Below are 14092 nucleotides of genomic sequence, written 5' to 3'. Positions count from 1 at the left end.
GAAACACTCAGGGCCCGATTCTGATGCGGCTTCAACCAAATAGGTTTGGGAATGGTTTCCTACTGAATGGGATCAGGAGAGTCCCACCGACCGAGTACGTTGCATATGGATGCATCCAGATACGATTTGGTTGTACTCCCATTGACTTCAATGGGAGCCTTTGTTCCGACTGAATGCATAGGCTCCCATTGAAGAAAGGGGTGGCTGGGGAAAAACAGGCACCCTGTGGCAGGCACCCCCTGGTGACTGCCGCACTGTACATGGCTGTGCATGGCTGGTAAGGGGGGACCCATGGGTACCCCCACGGGCCCGATTGGGAAGGCTCTGGGTGCAAGGGGGCCCCCAAAGTCTGATCCCAACTGCTGATTGAGTCGGACATCACGATTCAGATAGGCTGTCCAAATCCAGCATTCCGTAGAGATGTATGATTCCAAATGCCGTTGTAATTGGGATATTTCTAACGCCAAACTCGCATCTTACTCGTTCGGTTGGAAACCTTTCCAAGTTGGTCGAAATGACACATTCCCGATTTGGAAGGAGCAAATGCCGTTAGGAGGCCTTCCTAAACTCAACAGAATCAGGCCCTTATTATGACCACTCCAAAATCCAACACTTTCCCTCCTCTTGCCCAGGGTGGATTGGGAAAGGTAATTGTGACCCCTTCAAAGCCAGCATCTCCTACTGTTGCTTGTGTTGGAGTGAAATTAGTAATTCTCATGCCTCCAAAGTCCATCATTTCCCTACTGATGCTCAGGTTGGAGTGGGAATAATAATTGGACATCAACACTACCACCTAAAAGAAGGGTCTAAGGGAAAAATTTTAAAGACCTGCCCAAATTCTAATCCCCATAACTAGACTATACACACATAAGAGAATAGGGGGTCTAATGGCAGACAGCACAAAGGGTAAGAAAGGAGTAGGTGTGTAGAATCAATCAAGCCCATGCGTTATCAGAGCAGAGCATGGATTACCATCAACCTTTCTCATCCAATGAGATAAATAGTGAGAGCAAAGACACCTCTCATGATAGTTTATATCATATGGTATCCAACTAGAACAGAGGTATGTCTCTCGATCGTAGAGACTGCCTCACTAGTTAAAGGCTCTATTGCTCCCTTGGGCTGATGGAAATGCGTCAAGAAGACACCTGAAAAACTGTGACCAGCAAACAAAGTAGAAGTGCAGTGCAAAAAAAGGACTGTGGAATCTAAAAAAGGTTGTGTGAAGAGTGCGATATAATTCAATTCACTCAGTGTTTTTTTGGTTTCACATTGCGCATATCAGTTCAGCCACTAGATGTACATGCTTTGCTTCCCCTACTCCCATGTGTGCCCCCCAAACCACCCCCTGCTGGCATCAGTGCTGTTCCTGGTCACACTACAGACCAAACTTTCTGGCCCCTGGGAAAATGTTTGCGAGTACCCATCATGTAGCACAATCATGAAAGGGAAAGTCTATTCCACTGTGTCTTTCACCAAGTTCCCAGCAGACATAATCTTTATATGGAATGACCAATGTCTCCAGATTTTTACTGGAAGGACTAAATTTAATTCTAATGTTCGTACTTTTTTTTTTTTTAAAGTTGAAGATTTTGCCATCACACAGACTGTTTCTTTCACCGTTAAAGAGGAGGTAGATAGTTATTCCATGGAACAGGAGAACACCGGGAGAGAAGACAACATCACTGTTCTCTCAGGTGAGTGCATTTTTCCTAATTGTGAAATCAAATTTATAAATTGAAGTCATATCCACAATCATTCTGTAAATTTCCAACAGGAAAAAATACAGAGGTGTCGTAGCACAAATAAAGTCATCTAAAACCTAATAAAGACACATATTTTCAATATAATAGTTAGGGAATCTAAGACAGACGAAAGGAGAAATGAAAGAAAGTTAAAGTCCTTGGCAGTGCAGATTTAACAGTAAAAGTTAGATCTTGAGTACAGGAAATTTTCCATCTAGCTGGAAGATTAGTCTTCGACCACTGAATATTGTTTGTAACTTTGGAGTCCAGCTGAACTCTGAACTATTACTTACCTTAATAGTTCTGGACAGTGTTTCCCTGTGAGTTTACGGGGCTTATGAATCATTTTGCCACAGAATAGGGAATAAAATGCAGACCCGGTACTTGTTTTCCCCCTAACTGTGGAAATAACAGGCCCAAAACTGTGAACCTTTAATACCTGCTTGGAGCAGGTAGTAAACGCTCCGTGTCGTTTTTTTCTCTTGTCCGTGGCCGGACCGAAGGGCACTGGGGTCCCACGACCGGTAAGGCATTCCCTTTATTCTTCTACCCCCCTTCATGAATCGTGCAGGCGGGTGTGTATGTAAACTGCAGCTTAATGCAACCTGGGAATCTCAACAGATGGTTATGGGTTGGGAGTATCCTGGCCCATAATTATCAGGTCTGGAGTTTTAGTACCTGATAATTATGTTCCCAAAGACACCACAAAGCTTATAGTTGCCTGGAGCTGTATCCTCTCAGCGATGGTAATCTGGGCAACTCAGCATGAGGGCATATGTATGAAGAAATTCAAATGGGTGGCATATCTTTCACTTTTCAAGGTGCCATGCTGTTGAAGTCTCCTCACTAAACAATTAAGGAGTAAACTCATTTTATCCGGTTCAGGAAAAAATCTAAACGGATATTTGGCATTTAGAGACTGTCCTTTTTTCTCTCAGATTCCTTTCCTTGCTTCTTCAGCTCAAAGAGATCTTATGCTGAAGGAGAATGCTGGTTGTAGACTGATATATAGGCAGATAGATAGATAGATAGATAGATAGATAGATAGATAGATAGATAGATAGATAGATAGATAGATGGACAGACATCGATCATGGGGTAATGCTAGTCTGCGTTCTCTACTTATATAAACCTACACACTGAAATACCCCCGAGTGTGTTGTCTGGTTTGTGTGAGCAGGGTGCATCTCTCATCCCAATATTAGCCCAGCCTTACTTAGTTTCTTAATTCTCACTGATGCATTAACTCCTCACAGCAGGACTGTAAGTTGAAGTTGATTGCCAGGAATCTCTATGTGGGTGCTCAGCAGTACATTGTATGCAGCTAGCGCATGGTGCCCCAGGAGTTAAACCCAGTGGAGAAGGAAGAATCCATGTATATATGTGGAATTTCTATAGTTTGCCTCTGTAACAAGAAAAAGTGAAGGTATATAGGGACTATACGCCTTCATGCGAGACAGTAGTCCGAGAATGTTAGGGGAATGCATGATTGGGTGTAGGAGTGGACTCCCTTGATCTTTATGGAATCTCACATTATACAGGCCGTGTGCAAGACCGTGTGTACTCTCAGGCTTACACGGGCATCATTTTAAGAATAATAATAATGGGACACGTGTTGTCTTTTTCCATAGTGTAAGTTCATCAAAGAATATCTTAGTCCTATGAATACAATGAATATATTTATTTGTATTCGTTTTTGGGCAGCCATAACATTCGGTATTTCATGACCACCAAAGTACATCTAGTTTGTCATGTTTCTCATATGACACGTACATACGCCTCTTTCTCTCGCACATTGTTTGGTCGTCTCCAGCCCTTGTGAAGCTAGTTCTGTTGTACAAGGTAGATATTGCTGCCCTCTTCCCCATACATAACAAGCAGCCTGGTAATAACAGGGCTGCTGCAGCCCTCCCGCCTAGTAATAAATGAGCCGGTGGCTTGTCTGTCTTATTTAGTAAAGTCTCTGGTCCCCAACTACATTCACAAATGACGATGTATACTGGAGCAGATGCTCTGGTCTATTTTCATCCTGCCTTCAGTACAATCCTTCAGTTATCTGTAACACCACCGCCCTTACCTTCTTTTTAAGTTTAGAATGCTTTATTGAGATCATATTCAAGGTAAAACATAAGTACAAAGTAAACATGTATTTTTCAAACACTTCCATAACTTCTAGTTAAGTACAGTGAATAAATAAGGGAAAACAAAGCGGTGTCAGCAATATTAGTAAGTGCAGGATCAAAATCAATTTGAACATAATACATTATATGCAATTTAGCATTTTAAAATAACTGTCAGAATGGGAAATAAGGGGAGGGGGGAGCATAAGAAACGTGTAATAAGCAGAACAGCATAATAAATCTTATTTTTCCTGAATCTCAGTAAAATCTATAGGAGACCCATCAGTCATCAAATGCTCAAAAGTAATAATGCCTTTGTCAATCCATTCTTTCCAAAATAGGGCTCTGTTATTGAATTTTAGGTGTTTGTTATACCAAGTAGGAGTCTGTGCAAAAATATCTGTTTGATAGAAATGGACAGTAAACAAATAGGTGGCAACAGCAGTAGAATAGGTGAGGTAGGAGATAAAAAGTGTCTAGGGGGCTGAGATAGAAGAACGAGAATGGTTTATATTGGGTCTGTTCTAGTAAGCTCCCTATAGTTAATGGTGTATGTGGGTTGTCTGAAAGAAAAACCCATTCTTGTTTCACGGTAAATGCAGAATGGTAACGTCTACGATTAGGAAAATTGATTCCTCCTAAGTCTTTGGGTTGTTGAATTCGAATTTAATGAAATTCTAGTCTTGCAATTATTCCAAAGAATTTGATCAAGGAACGATTGATGGTTTTAAAGAATGAGTGTGAAAGAGTAATTGGGAGCATGGACAGATTAAAATTATCGGAAGCAACATCATTTTAATTGTGACTAATCTGCCCCACCATGACAAAAATAATGGGGACCACCTGTCTATCAGTGCCGTGAGTTTTTTAACTATATCAGCAAGGTTAATTTTAATAGTTTCTTTAATGTTATTTGTATGTAAGATGCTTAAACATTTAATACTTTTTGAATTCCATTTGAACCCCTTATCTTTAAACATATCAGGGAGGCAATGTTTTTTAAGGACAAAACCTCAGATTTGTCGATGTTGAGTTTGTATGCAGAAACTATGGCGTACTCCTTTAACAAAGAGAAAAACGCCGGCAAAGAAGTAGTGGGGTTAGAGATAAGATAAGATGTTGTCCGCATATGTAGTAAACTTAATGTCAATATGTTTAATTTGGAAGCCACTGAACTGTGGAAAACAAATTTCTTTTACAAAAAAGGTTCTAGGGCAAGAATAAATAAAAGTGGGGATAAAGGGCACCCTTGGCTAGTTCCTCTAATAAGTGAAAAGTAGTTGGATTGACAACCATTAACCCAGATGGAGGTGGATGGCGTACAGTATAGCAGCTTGATATAACGAATGATGTGCGGACTGAAGCAGTACCATTTTAGTGCTCTGAAAATGAATTCCCAATTTACTCTGTCAAAAGCCTTTTCGGGATCTAAAGTAATTGCAGTGACTGGTGAATCAGCGTTGGAGGCTAAATGAATTATGTTGAGGAAGGCCCTGGAATTATATGTAATCGATCGGTCCTTTACGAACCCAGATTGATATATATTGAGTAAATCCGTAATGATCTGATATATGCGAAGAGCTAATAACTTGGCAAAGATCTTACAATCCGTATTGATTGGGGAAATAGGTCTATAATTCTTACAGTAAGAGGGGTCCTTCTCCTTTTTGGGGATCAAGCATAGCATAGCTTGCGCTTTTCCAGTAGCTAAAAAATGATTTATGAGAAATAGCAGCCGAGATACAAGTAATTGCTTAAAAGAAAGAAAGAAGCACACAGTAAAACCATCCGGTCCAGGGGTTTTATCTTTGGGAAGTTGATTGATAGCGTTGGTGATTTCTTGTTCTAATATTGGACTATCGAGGGATGTCAGGTCAATGTGGTTTTCGGAAGACTTGGGAATGGCTTGAAAATATGAATCTATTTGATCAGGCGAAGGGGAAGACTCAGGATTATATAGAGAAGTGTAATATCCAGTAAAGCAATCTAGGATCTTGGAGTCACTGATATGTCTAACCCCTGTGCTAATTGAATGGCAACAATCTTGGATTTCTGTTTTTTAATTTTAAGGTAGTTACCTTTATTACGAACGCCGTACATTTTAGCATTACATTTGAGCAGACTACCGCAAGCATTATCCCAGGATTGTTTATTATATAGAGATTTTATCGGGACAATTTGAGGTAAAATATTCATTTTCTAAAGTCTTAATTTGTTTTAAAATTAGTGTCGCATCTTTAAATGCCTTCATTTTTTCTCGGTAAACAAAATCTAATATAAATCCCCTGGTGGTTGCTTTAAAAGCATCCGAAATAAAATTAAACTGTGAGTCTGAGGGAAGATTATTCCTGAAAAATCCTTGTAAAAACAATGGAAATTGTTCAGTAAATTGAGTGGCATTATTAAATCGCCATCTGCGTGAGGTAGGCATGGAAGTGGGATAATCCAGATCCAAAATGACAGGGGCGTGATCAGAGATGAGAATAGAGCCAATCTCAGCATGTGTCATGAATTGAAGAGTTGAATAAGTGATAAATATGTGGTCTATTTGGGAATGAGACCTATGAAGATGGGAGAAGAAGGAGAACTCCAGGACATCAGGATGAGAAATTCACTAAGCATCGAACAGCCCTCTGGAAATAATAGCTTTGTGGAAAATCTTTTGCATTTTATTTGGATAAATTTGGTTTGGGATTTCCGATCTAAGAAGGCGTTTATAAGTTGGTTGCATTCACCTCCCACTATCAGATGGTCTGAAAAGTGAGAAGAAAGGAGAGTGGAAAAATCATTCCAAAATACTAAATCTATACCATTAAGACCATAGACATTACTATGGAAAATTGAGTATTGTTTACTTTAATATTCAGTAACACCCATCTACCTTTGTTATCTTTAACCTCATGTAGCAAAAGAACATTTAACGATTTGTGAAACAAGATTACTACACCTTTCTTGTTATTAACTGCTGGAGAACAAAAAACATTCCCAACCCATAGTTTACGTAAGGAGAGTGAATGTTGCTCCCTACGGTGTCGCAGTCTTTCCCGCGGAGCACTCTCCACGATGACTGAGATTCATTTCAGATATCGTTCTGTGACCTGTGATTCAAAATTTAAAGTTTAGCACCTTGCTAGTGGAGGTTTCTCGCTTTCTTGATGTACAATTGCGTTTTCTATTGCGCTTTCCAAACATAATTGGAGTAACTCATATAAATATTGCACCTTCATTTCTTATACTTCGTACTTGACAACCTTTACTTCAGTTTGCCCTGAAGAAGTTTATGGTTTGCTCCAAATAGACGAAACACATGTTGGCTAGAATCCACATCTTTGTTGAACTATATCAAATGAAAATAAAAAAACGAAGAATTCTGTGACAACTACAATTGTGGACTGTTCTCACTACATTGGACATTTATTGCTCAGGATATTAACAATAATACATGTTGTTTTTTAACAGGGTTATGAATACCCTTGACATTCCCATTAGATAATGTGTAGACCACTCATCAAAGAAATATAAAAAGTTATACAAAAATATGCATGAAACTTAAAAAAAAGTAAGATTATTGATCAACAAAGACCAGAATGATGGATAGTGATACAAGTCTAAAGGGAAAAGCATACTGACAAAAACAAAAAGAGACCAGAGAATTTGAGAAAATAAGAAATTAGAGTTATAAAAGGAGAAAAAGCAATCAACGTTATGTACAGGACCATACATGCAAAGTGAAGAATAATAAGAACCACGAGAACAAGTTTGTAAGTAGAAATAGAAACTGTATTATATTGTAGAACAAGGAGGATAGGAAAGATTAGTAGAAAAAGAATAGAATATGAGAAATGGGCAGGAGGTAAAAAGGAGAATACAGTCTCCCTTGAAGCATATCTGTAGAGAAGATGACAAAAAGCCAAAAGACTTTAGCCATAACAGTCACAAATGAAAAAGAACATTGATGTAAGAGATGGGCGAGAGGACAGAAGCCGCTCCAAAGAGGGACACCGAGAAAAAGTAGATGTAATGTCAACAAATAATCGGAGAACTATAATATTGAAAAGAAAACATAATCAACACAATGGAAGGGAACTTACCGAACATTTAGGGAGACAACGCGACGGGGTGAAGCATGGACAACAACAGTGATGGACAACGCCAAAAAGGACATCAGCGTCCAACAAGATATGGTTAGGGACCTGTGGGATTAAAGGGAGTGAACATGCGAGAGAACAAATAGGTTTTACTCAATTCCATATCTTCTCCTTTGTGCACGTGAATACATTTATTGAGCTCTGCAGGATCCTCAAAAGTGAAAGTTCTGTCTTTGTATGTTAGTTTGAAAAAGCAGGGATGAATAAGACCATATCGGGCATTCATGGAACACAGCGTGGGTCTGAGGTCTAGAAACTCTTTTTGGCGGTTGGCAGTGGGCTTAGAGACTGAAGAATTTTTGAGACCAGACCAGACCAAAGCATCTGTTTACGTCGTTTAGCAGCATTAAGAATCATAATTAAATCAGACTATAAAAGAAAGTAGGCAATAATTCACGAGGTCTGTTTGGGGTTGCTGCATTGAGGGGGGCCAATCCTGTGAGCCCTTTGAATATTTAGATCTGTAGATTTCGGCACACATAACAGATCATGTGTATTTGTAAAGCGCACGTTCACCCGTAGGTATCTTGGTGCTGAATAACAGATGTTTATTGTTACCCAACTCAATGGTACTCATTTTATCGACATCGCAGATGCATTAGTCCACTGAACCACCAGACTCGGCAAACCAACAATCTGTGGAATATGTGTCTTCTAGAAAGAGATCATGTGGGAACCTCACAGGATTCCATACACTCTTAGGTTGTTGCGTCTGTTCCTATTTTCCAAATCTTCTGTTGTTTTCTTCAGTTGAGCAACCTCTCGATAAAATGTCCACTTTAGCAAACACATCTTGTGCGTCACTGATCTTTTGTTTTACATCAGTAAGTCTTGAGCCCAGACCATTTCTCTTTAATTCTTTGAAGCATCGCAGCGGTATACATCATGAATGGTCGAATATTTCTCAGTTCATCCTTAATGTCCTCTAAGGTCAGAGGAAGAGGTGATTTAGTTGGGGAGGACTAATCTTTTTTGACTTGTTTGTTGGTATTGCCGACAGAGTCTTTGCAACCGTTAGTATTAGAGCCTGAAGAACCTTGAGGCTTGTTTGAATGCATGGAATCCATGTTTAAAGCAGGCTGATGAATTTTTGAATTATTATTTCAGAGAAGGAATATTGTGAGGGAGAGATAACTCTGAAGAGAAGCAGTGTGTTTACACAGGAGTAAATAAGTCTTTCCCAAAGCTCATAATTTTTTTTTACTTCAGTGTTATGGAAGTGGGGCGTATTCCACAAAATGAAAAAAATATGCGTGGTTTCCTGAGACAAGAACAAATGCAAGGCTCACAAAATGGCAACCAAAATGAAGAAAGCGCAAAGAGGATGGTGTACCCAGCAGGCAAATAGATATATTTAGGTGCAAAGAACTTGCCTCTCAGATTCCAGGGGGCACGATCCACAAACACTGCTTTAGAACTAAAAGTTGTGCTGTTCATTCAAAGTGAGGATAATAACTATATTTTTCTGCATGAATGGTATCCATCACACTTTAGGAGAAGTTAACAGCATTCAGCAATAAAAGAAGAATTGTTCTGTTATAAATTGTACATTTTGAGGAAAGTAGGCATTTCTGTGGTGAAAATAGCTCTAACGGCCAAGAACCATCGACCAAAAGAGCATTTCAGATGCGTAGACGTCTGAAGAAAATGTGAGAGCAAAGCTTACAAAATGGTGGCCATAATGCAGGATGCAAAAACCAAAGGAAATGATGGACGGAGTGTTGAACATTGCAAGCACTCACCCCCAGTCAACTGATCTGGGTTTAATCCACCACCGTTCTTTAGCCCACTCTGCCACCCCAGTTCAGACATGGCCATATGCAAATCAGTCTGACCCTGTGCCTCATGGGAACAGTCCAGCCCGAACTGCCAAGCCATGTCTTCCCTGGACCGGAAACAAGCTTCCTAGGACCGGTTTCTGGCATTTCAGCCGTCTTCAGCCAGGCTTGCTTGAATCCAGTGGCAAAGTGAGCAAGGGACTCACGTCTGAGCATACCCTGCCAACTTATGGCGAACAAAGCAAAAACCAAAGGAAATGATGGACGGAGTGTTGAACATTGCAAGCACTCACCCCCAGTCAACTGATCTGGGTTTAATCCATCACCGTTCTTTTGCCCACTCTGCCACCCCAGTTCAGAGGCACAGGGTCAGACTGATTTGCATATGGCCATGTCTGAACTAGGGTGGCAAAGTGGGCTAAAGAACGATGGTGGATTAAACCCAGATCAGTTGATTGGGGGTGAGTGCTTGCAATGTTCAACACTCCGTCCATCATTTCCTTTGGTTTTCCATAATGCAGGATGCCCTGGGGTCAGAGGGAAAAAAGTAAGCTGCGCTTAAGTAGACCGTTTACAGGTCTAAAAACCTGCCTCTGCATTCCCAGGTGCTTCCGACGTATTTGCTCATGAGCTGCCGCACTGCCGCTTCGAAAAGGTCCCTTCAGGAGCGGTCGTTCCTCGGTGTCACGGAGCAGCTCTAAGGAGCGGTCATTTTGTCTTGCTGCCTCCGCCGTCCCCCCGTCACCCTTCCTTTCTAAAGTGACAAATCCAAGAGCTGGTTCTCAGCAGCTCCTCTTGTTACCATTTTTGGCTTCTGATTACCTTTCTGTTTAGTTAGTGTTTTGATTTGGATGGCACCCTGCCCCAAGTTTTCATAACCAGACTGTTCTCTCCTAAATAATTTAAAAGCTTTTTGCAGTGCTTAAATTGAGCCGGGGCGTTGCAGGTGGGGCCGATGACTCTCATTTTTACAGAGCAGCACTGCATTTTTTCATCATTAGCATTTGACCCAGAAAAAGAGAGAGGGCATGGCAATAGGGTGTTAAGAAGGAGAAAGAGAATGATGAAAAACAGTGTCAGTCAGTCAGTCAAAAAGACTGTTTATTTTGAGCATTGGTCTTTAAACATATACAAACATATCAATCTTCCATAAAAAACATCTCAAAATATAATATGTATAAAAACAACATAAAATTCTAATTTCATGAGTAAAACGATTTTTCTGAGCGATATACATTTCATCATAGACTATGAGGACAAAAACTCCAATTCTATACATTCTTAAAATCTTTTTTAACCTCAAGCATAAATCTCCCGATTGAACATGCTGTATCCATAAAGTGACTTTTTGTCAACAGGGGTGCTTCCTGTGCACGGTTTCTGACATCATATTTTTAAAAGATTGGACGGAAAAAACATTTTCAAGCATTGAAAACTTTTAGACAGTCAAATAGAATGTGCAAAATATCATTTTGTACCTAGGTTGCAGGTGCACTTCCCTTCAGAGTCTATCATAGCCGTTTTTATCCCTTCGTTAGCATAACCCAGATTAATTCCGAATTGTACCTTTAGTAATTATTTTCTAAGCCAACGATTGGGTAATATATCTATATATGGGAACTGGTGATAATTCTGCCATTCATTTAAACGCACAGATCTTTTTTCTTCCAAATACTGTTGATCATGATCTCATGATAATGATATTCCTTTCCTTAATATCCTAAGTTCCCTCTTACTTATATCAGGTTGTAAGTTCTGCAGGCACAATTCAACTCTCAATTCTTAGCCCACCGTAGCTACCGTAAAAACTGAGGAGGTACAAAAAACAGTGACAAAGTGAGTAATTAGGGAACAAAAAGAACCTTCAAGAGTAAGGTAAATGGTCAGGTATTTACCGGTGGTTGATGAAAGAGGTGGAATCAAAGCAAGGCAGCCTGGGCATTTGGCAAACCCGACACTTGGCAGCTGCAGCCGGAGCGTCTGAAAAAAATCTTTGGGGCTCAGCACTTATTCTTTTACAAGTCAAGCACTGGCTGTTCGCTCTGCCATTAGAATCCACATTTCTTGGATACATATTTCCTATGGAAAGAAAGGTTTTATTTATCAAATCAGTAAAGGTGGTAATTATCATTCTCTTTTCTGAATTTATTCTGGTTTTCATTACAGATACCACCCATTATTTATCAATTTTTTCCGGCAGGATATCCTTCGGTCTGTTCCGAGTCAGAGGATAATACTTTGCATCCAAATTCTAGAGGTGTCCGAGAACGTAGCCCAGTGCTCACCTCAGGTACTGTAATTTACACTGTAAACATTATTTAATTTCTGATCCATCGCCATGAGTGATCCATGTGTGTTGTCCGGTATATCAAACTTGGCCCTTAGTTGTTACATCGAAAGGAATGAAGATGGGTACATTTAAGCTCATGTTTCTCTTCCCCCATTTCATTCCAAAACCTGACTTTTTTTGGCTTTGTATGTTTAGTAGACTTTATAGTAGGTGACTTTAATGTACTTTACCTAATAGTGTTAAATTGTTACCTTTTCCTTAATTTTGGCAGAAAAGGAAGCTCTTGCCCAAAGTGTTCCATTCAACAGTACGAGTGAAGAAGAAACCTGTTCCATAGAAAATCAGGGCTCTGGGATGAAAGGAGCTGTCAGTATTCCTACGGGTTCGTAAGTAGTGGTTACGTGAAAGGACAACAGGATTACAGGCTGAAATAAATACCTAGAGTTACATTTTTTTTGGAAATCTGACCTGCCAAAATGACCCTAAGACGCTGCGTGCCTGGCTTCCATGAAGTCCATCGCATGACATTCGACCACAGACACAGCAATAGTGTGAAAAGGCCACTCTGTTGTGACAGGAGTAAGCTTCCAAACACTGCCATGTCCTGGTTAATCCCCTAAAACCTTTTTCTCCCCTGTGATCTGTACAATTTGTAAAGTCTCTGGTCACTCATCGGTTATGACTGACCACTCTCCTTTATCATCATACTCCAGACCTGCAGGTCTTTCCAACATATTCATCTTTGCTGCCAATGGTCCATTCACAGAAAATATCTTTCGTAAAATGCGACTACTTCAAACTTACCTTAATAGGTAACAGGAAGTTCCATAAGTAGTTAACTGCATCTCTAGTAAGCCAAAACCGTGTTCCATCTGGAAGGGACCTGGTCTGGCAGTTCTGATTTGACTGTTCCTATTGTAGCAGGACCTGGGCTGATCTCCATATGGCTCGTCTCTGCCTTGAGTGGATTAATGGGCAAAGACGAATGGAGTGGAATCCAGCTGCAAGTAATTTCAAGTCAATCATACCTTTCATCACATAACTGTTGGTACAGGGAACAATGGACACAGTATCCCCAAGTGAACACTGATAGGACACAATCTATTCCTGACCTCCAGCACCTCCACAATATGCACGTGGCCTGCAGCACCACCAAGTACATAACAACAGTATGGGTTCTTAACGAAGACAAGAACACCAAGTGCATAGCACAGCTTGTACATGAGCTGCAGCACTAAGCACACAGCAGCAGCACAGATTTATAGTGGAGGAAATACCACCATGTGCATAGTCCTGGAGCACAATTTACTCCTGGCCAACTGCACCACCAAACACATATTGCATCCATATCAATTACATTAAGGACTTTTGCCACAACAAATCATAAATAAACTATGCAGTTCAGTTCAGTTCAAAATGCTTTATTCGGCATGTTTAAACAGCCACATAGCAGACATAAAATAACACACAACATCATACAATAAAGCTTTAAAAAAATAACAGGATACAGGCCAATTACCCCAAGGGTTGTTCAAGTTACCATCCCCGTATAAAGTGCAAGTGCATGATGGGATGAGCAATATAAAACAAATAAAATGTTCAATAGACTTTCAATTTATATGGTCAAACAACAAACATAGCAGCAAGGATACAGCAAAAAAATGCCAAATAAAGTGCAAATCACAATTCTGGACATGTGCAAAGAGTCGCTTATATTGCTCACTCGCTAAAGTGACAATGCAACTAATAAAAGGCCAAGAAAATTACATGATAATAGATTTCCTGGCACACATACAATTCAGAATATAAGTAGCTGTAAAAAAACATATATCTGCACTCTCCAGATTAAACAGTAACTGCATTGCATTCTTTGTAGTCCGGACATTGTATTTTAAAAAGATAGGTTTTAAAAAGTGACGTCTTAAAAATACATAAAATTTACAAAAAAGCATAAAATGGCAACAACTCTGTTTGGATAAATCATCACATGGGCATAAAATATTACTAGGCT

At 39.9% G+C, this 14092-nt stretch overlaps 1 protein-coding gene across 2 annotated transcripts in view; it reads left to right on the top strand.

Moving 5' to 3' along the window:
• LOC146866754 (uncharacterized) overlaps positions 1–14092 on the top strand; it is a 102912-nt gene that overhangs the window by 59643 nt on the left and 29177 nt on the right. For both annotated transcript variants that reach the window (XM_085601193.1, XM_085601199.1), the window contains exons 4-6: positions 1584–1697; positions 11992–12081; positions 12353–12463. In XM_085601193.1, coding sequence (XP_085457319.1) covers positions 1584–1697; positions 11992–12081; positions 12353–12463 — 315 coding nt within the window. The remainder of the gene's footprint in view (positions 1–1583; positions 1698–11991; positions 12082–12352; positions 12464–14092) is intronic.

Source organism: Triturus cristatus, chromosome 1_2, assembly GCF_964204655.1.
Source record: "Triturus cristatus chromosome 1_2, aTriCri1.1, whole genome shotgun sequence".
NCBI classification, from domain to species: Eukaryota; Metazoa; Chordata; class Amphibia; order Caudata; family Salamandridae; genus Triturus; species Triturus cristatus.
This window is presented reverse-complemented; position numbering and strand designations above follow the sequence as displayed.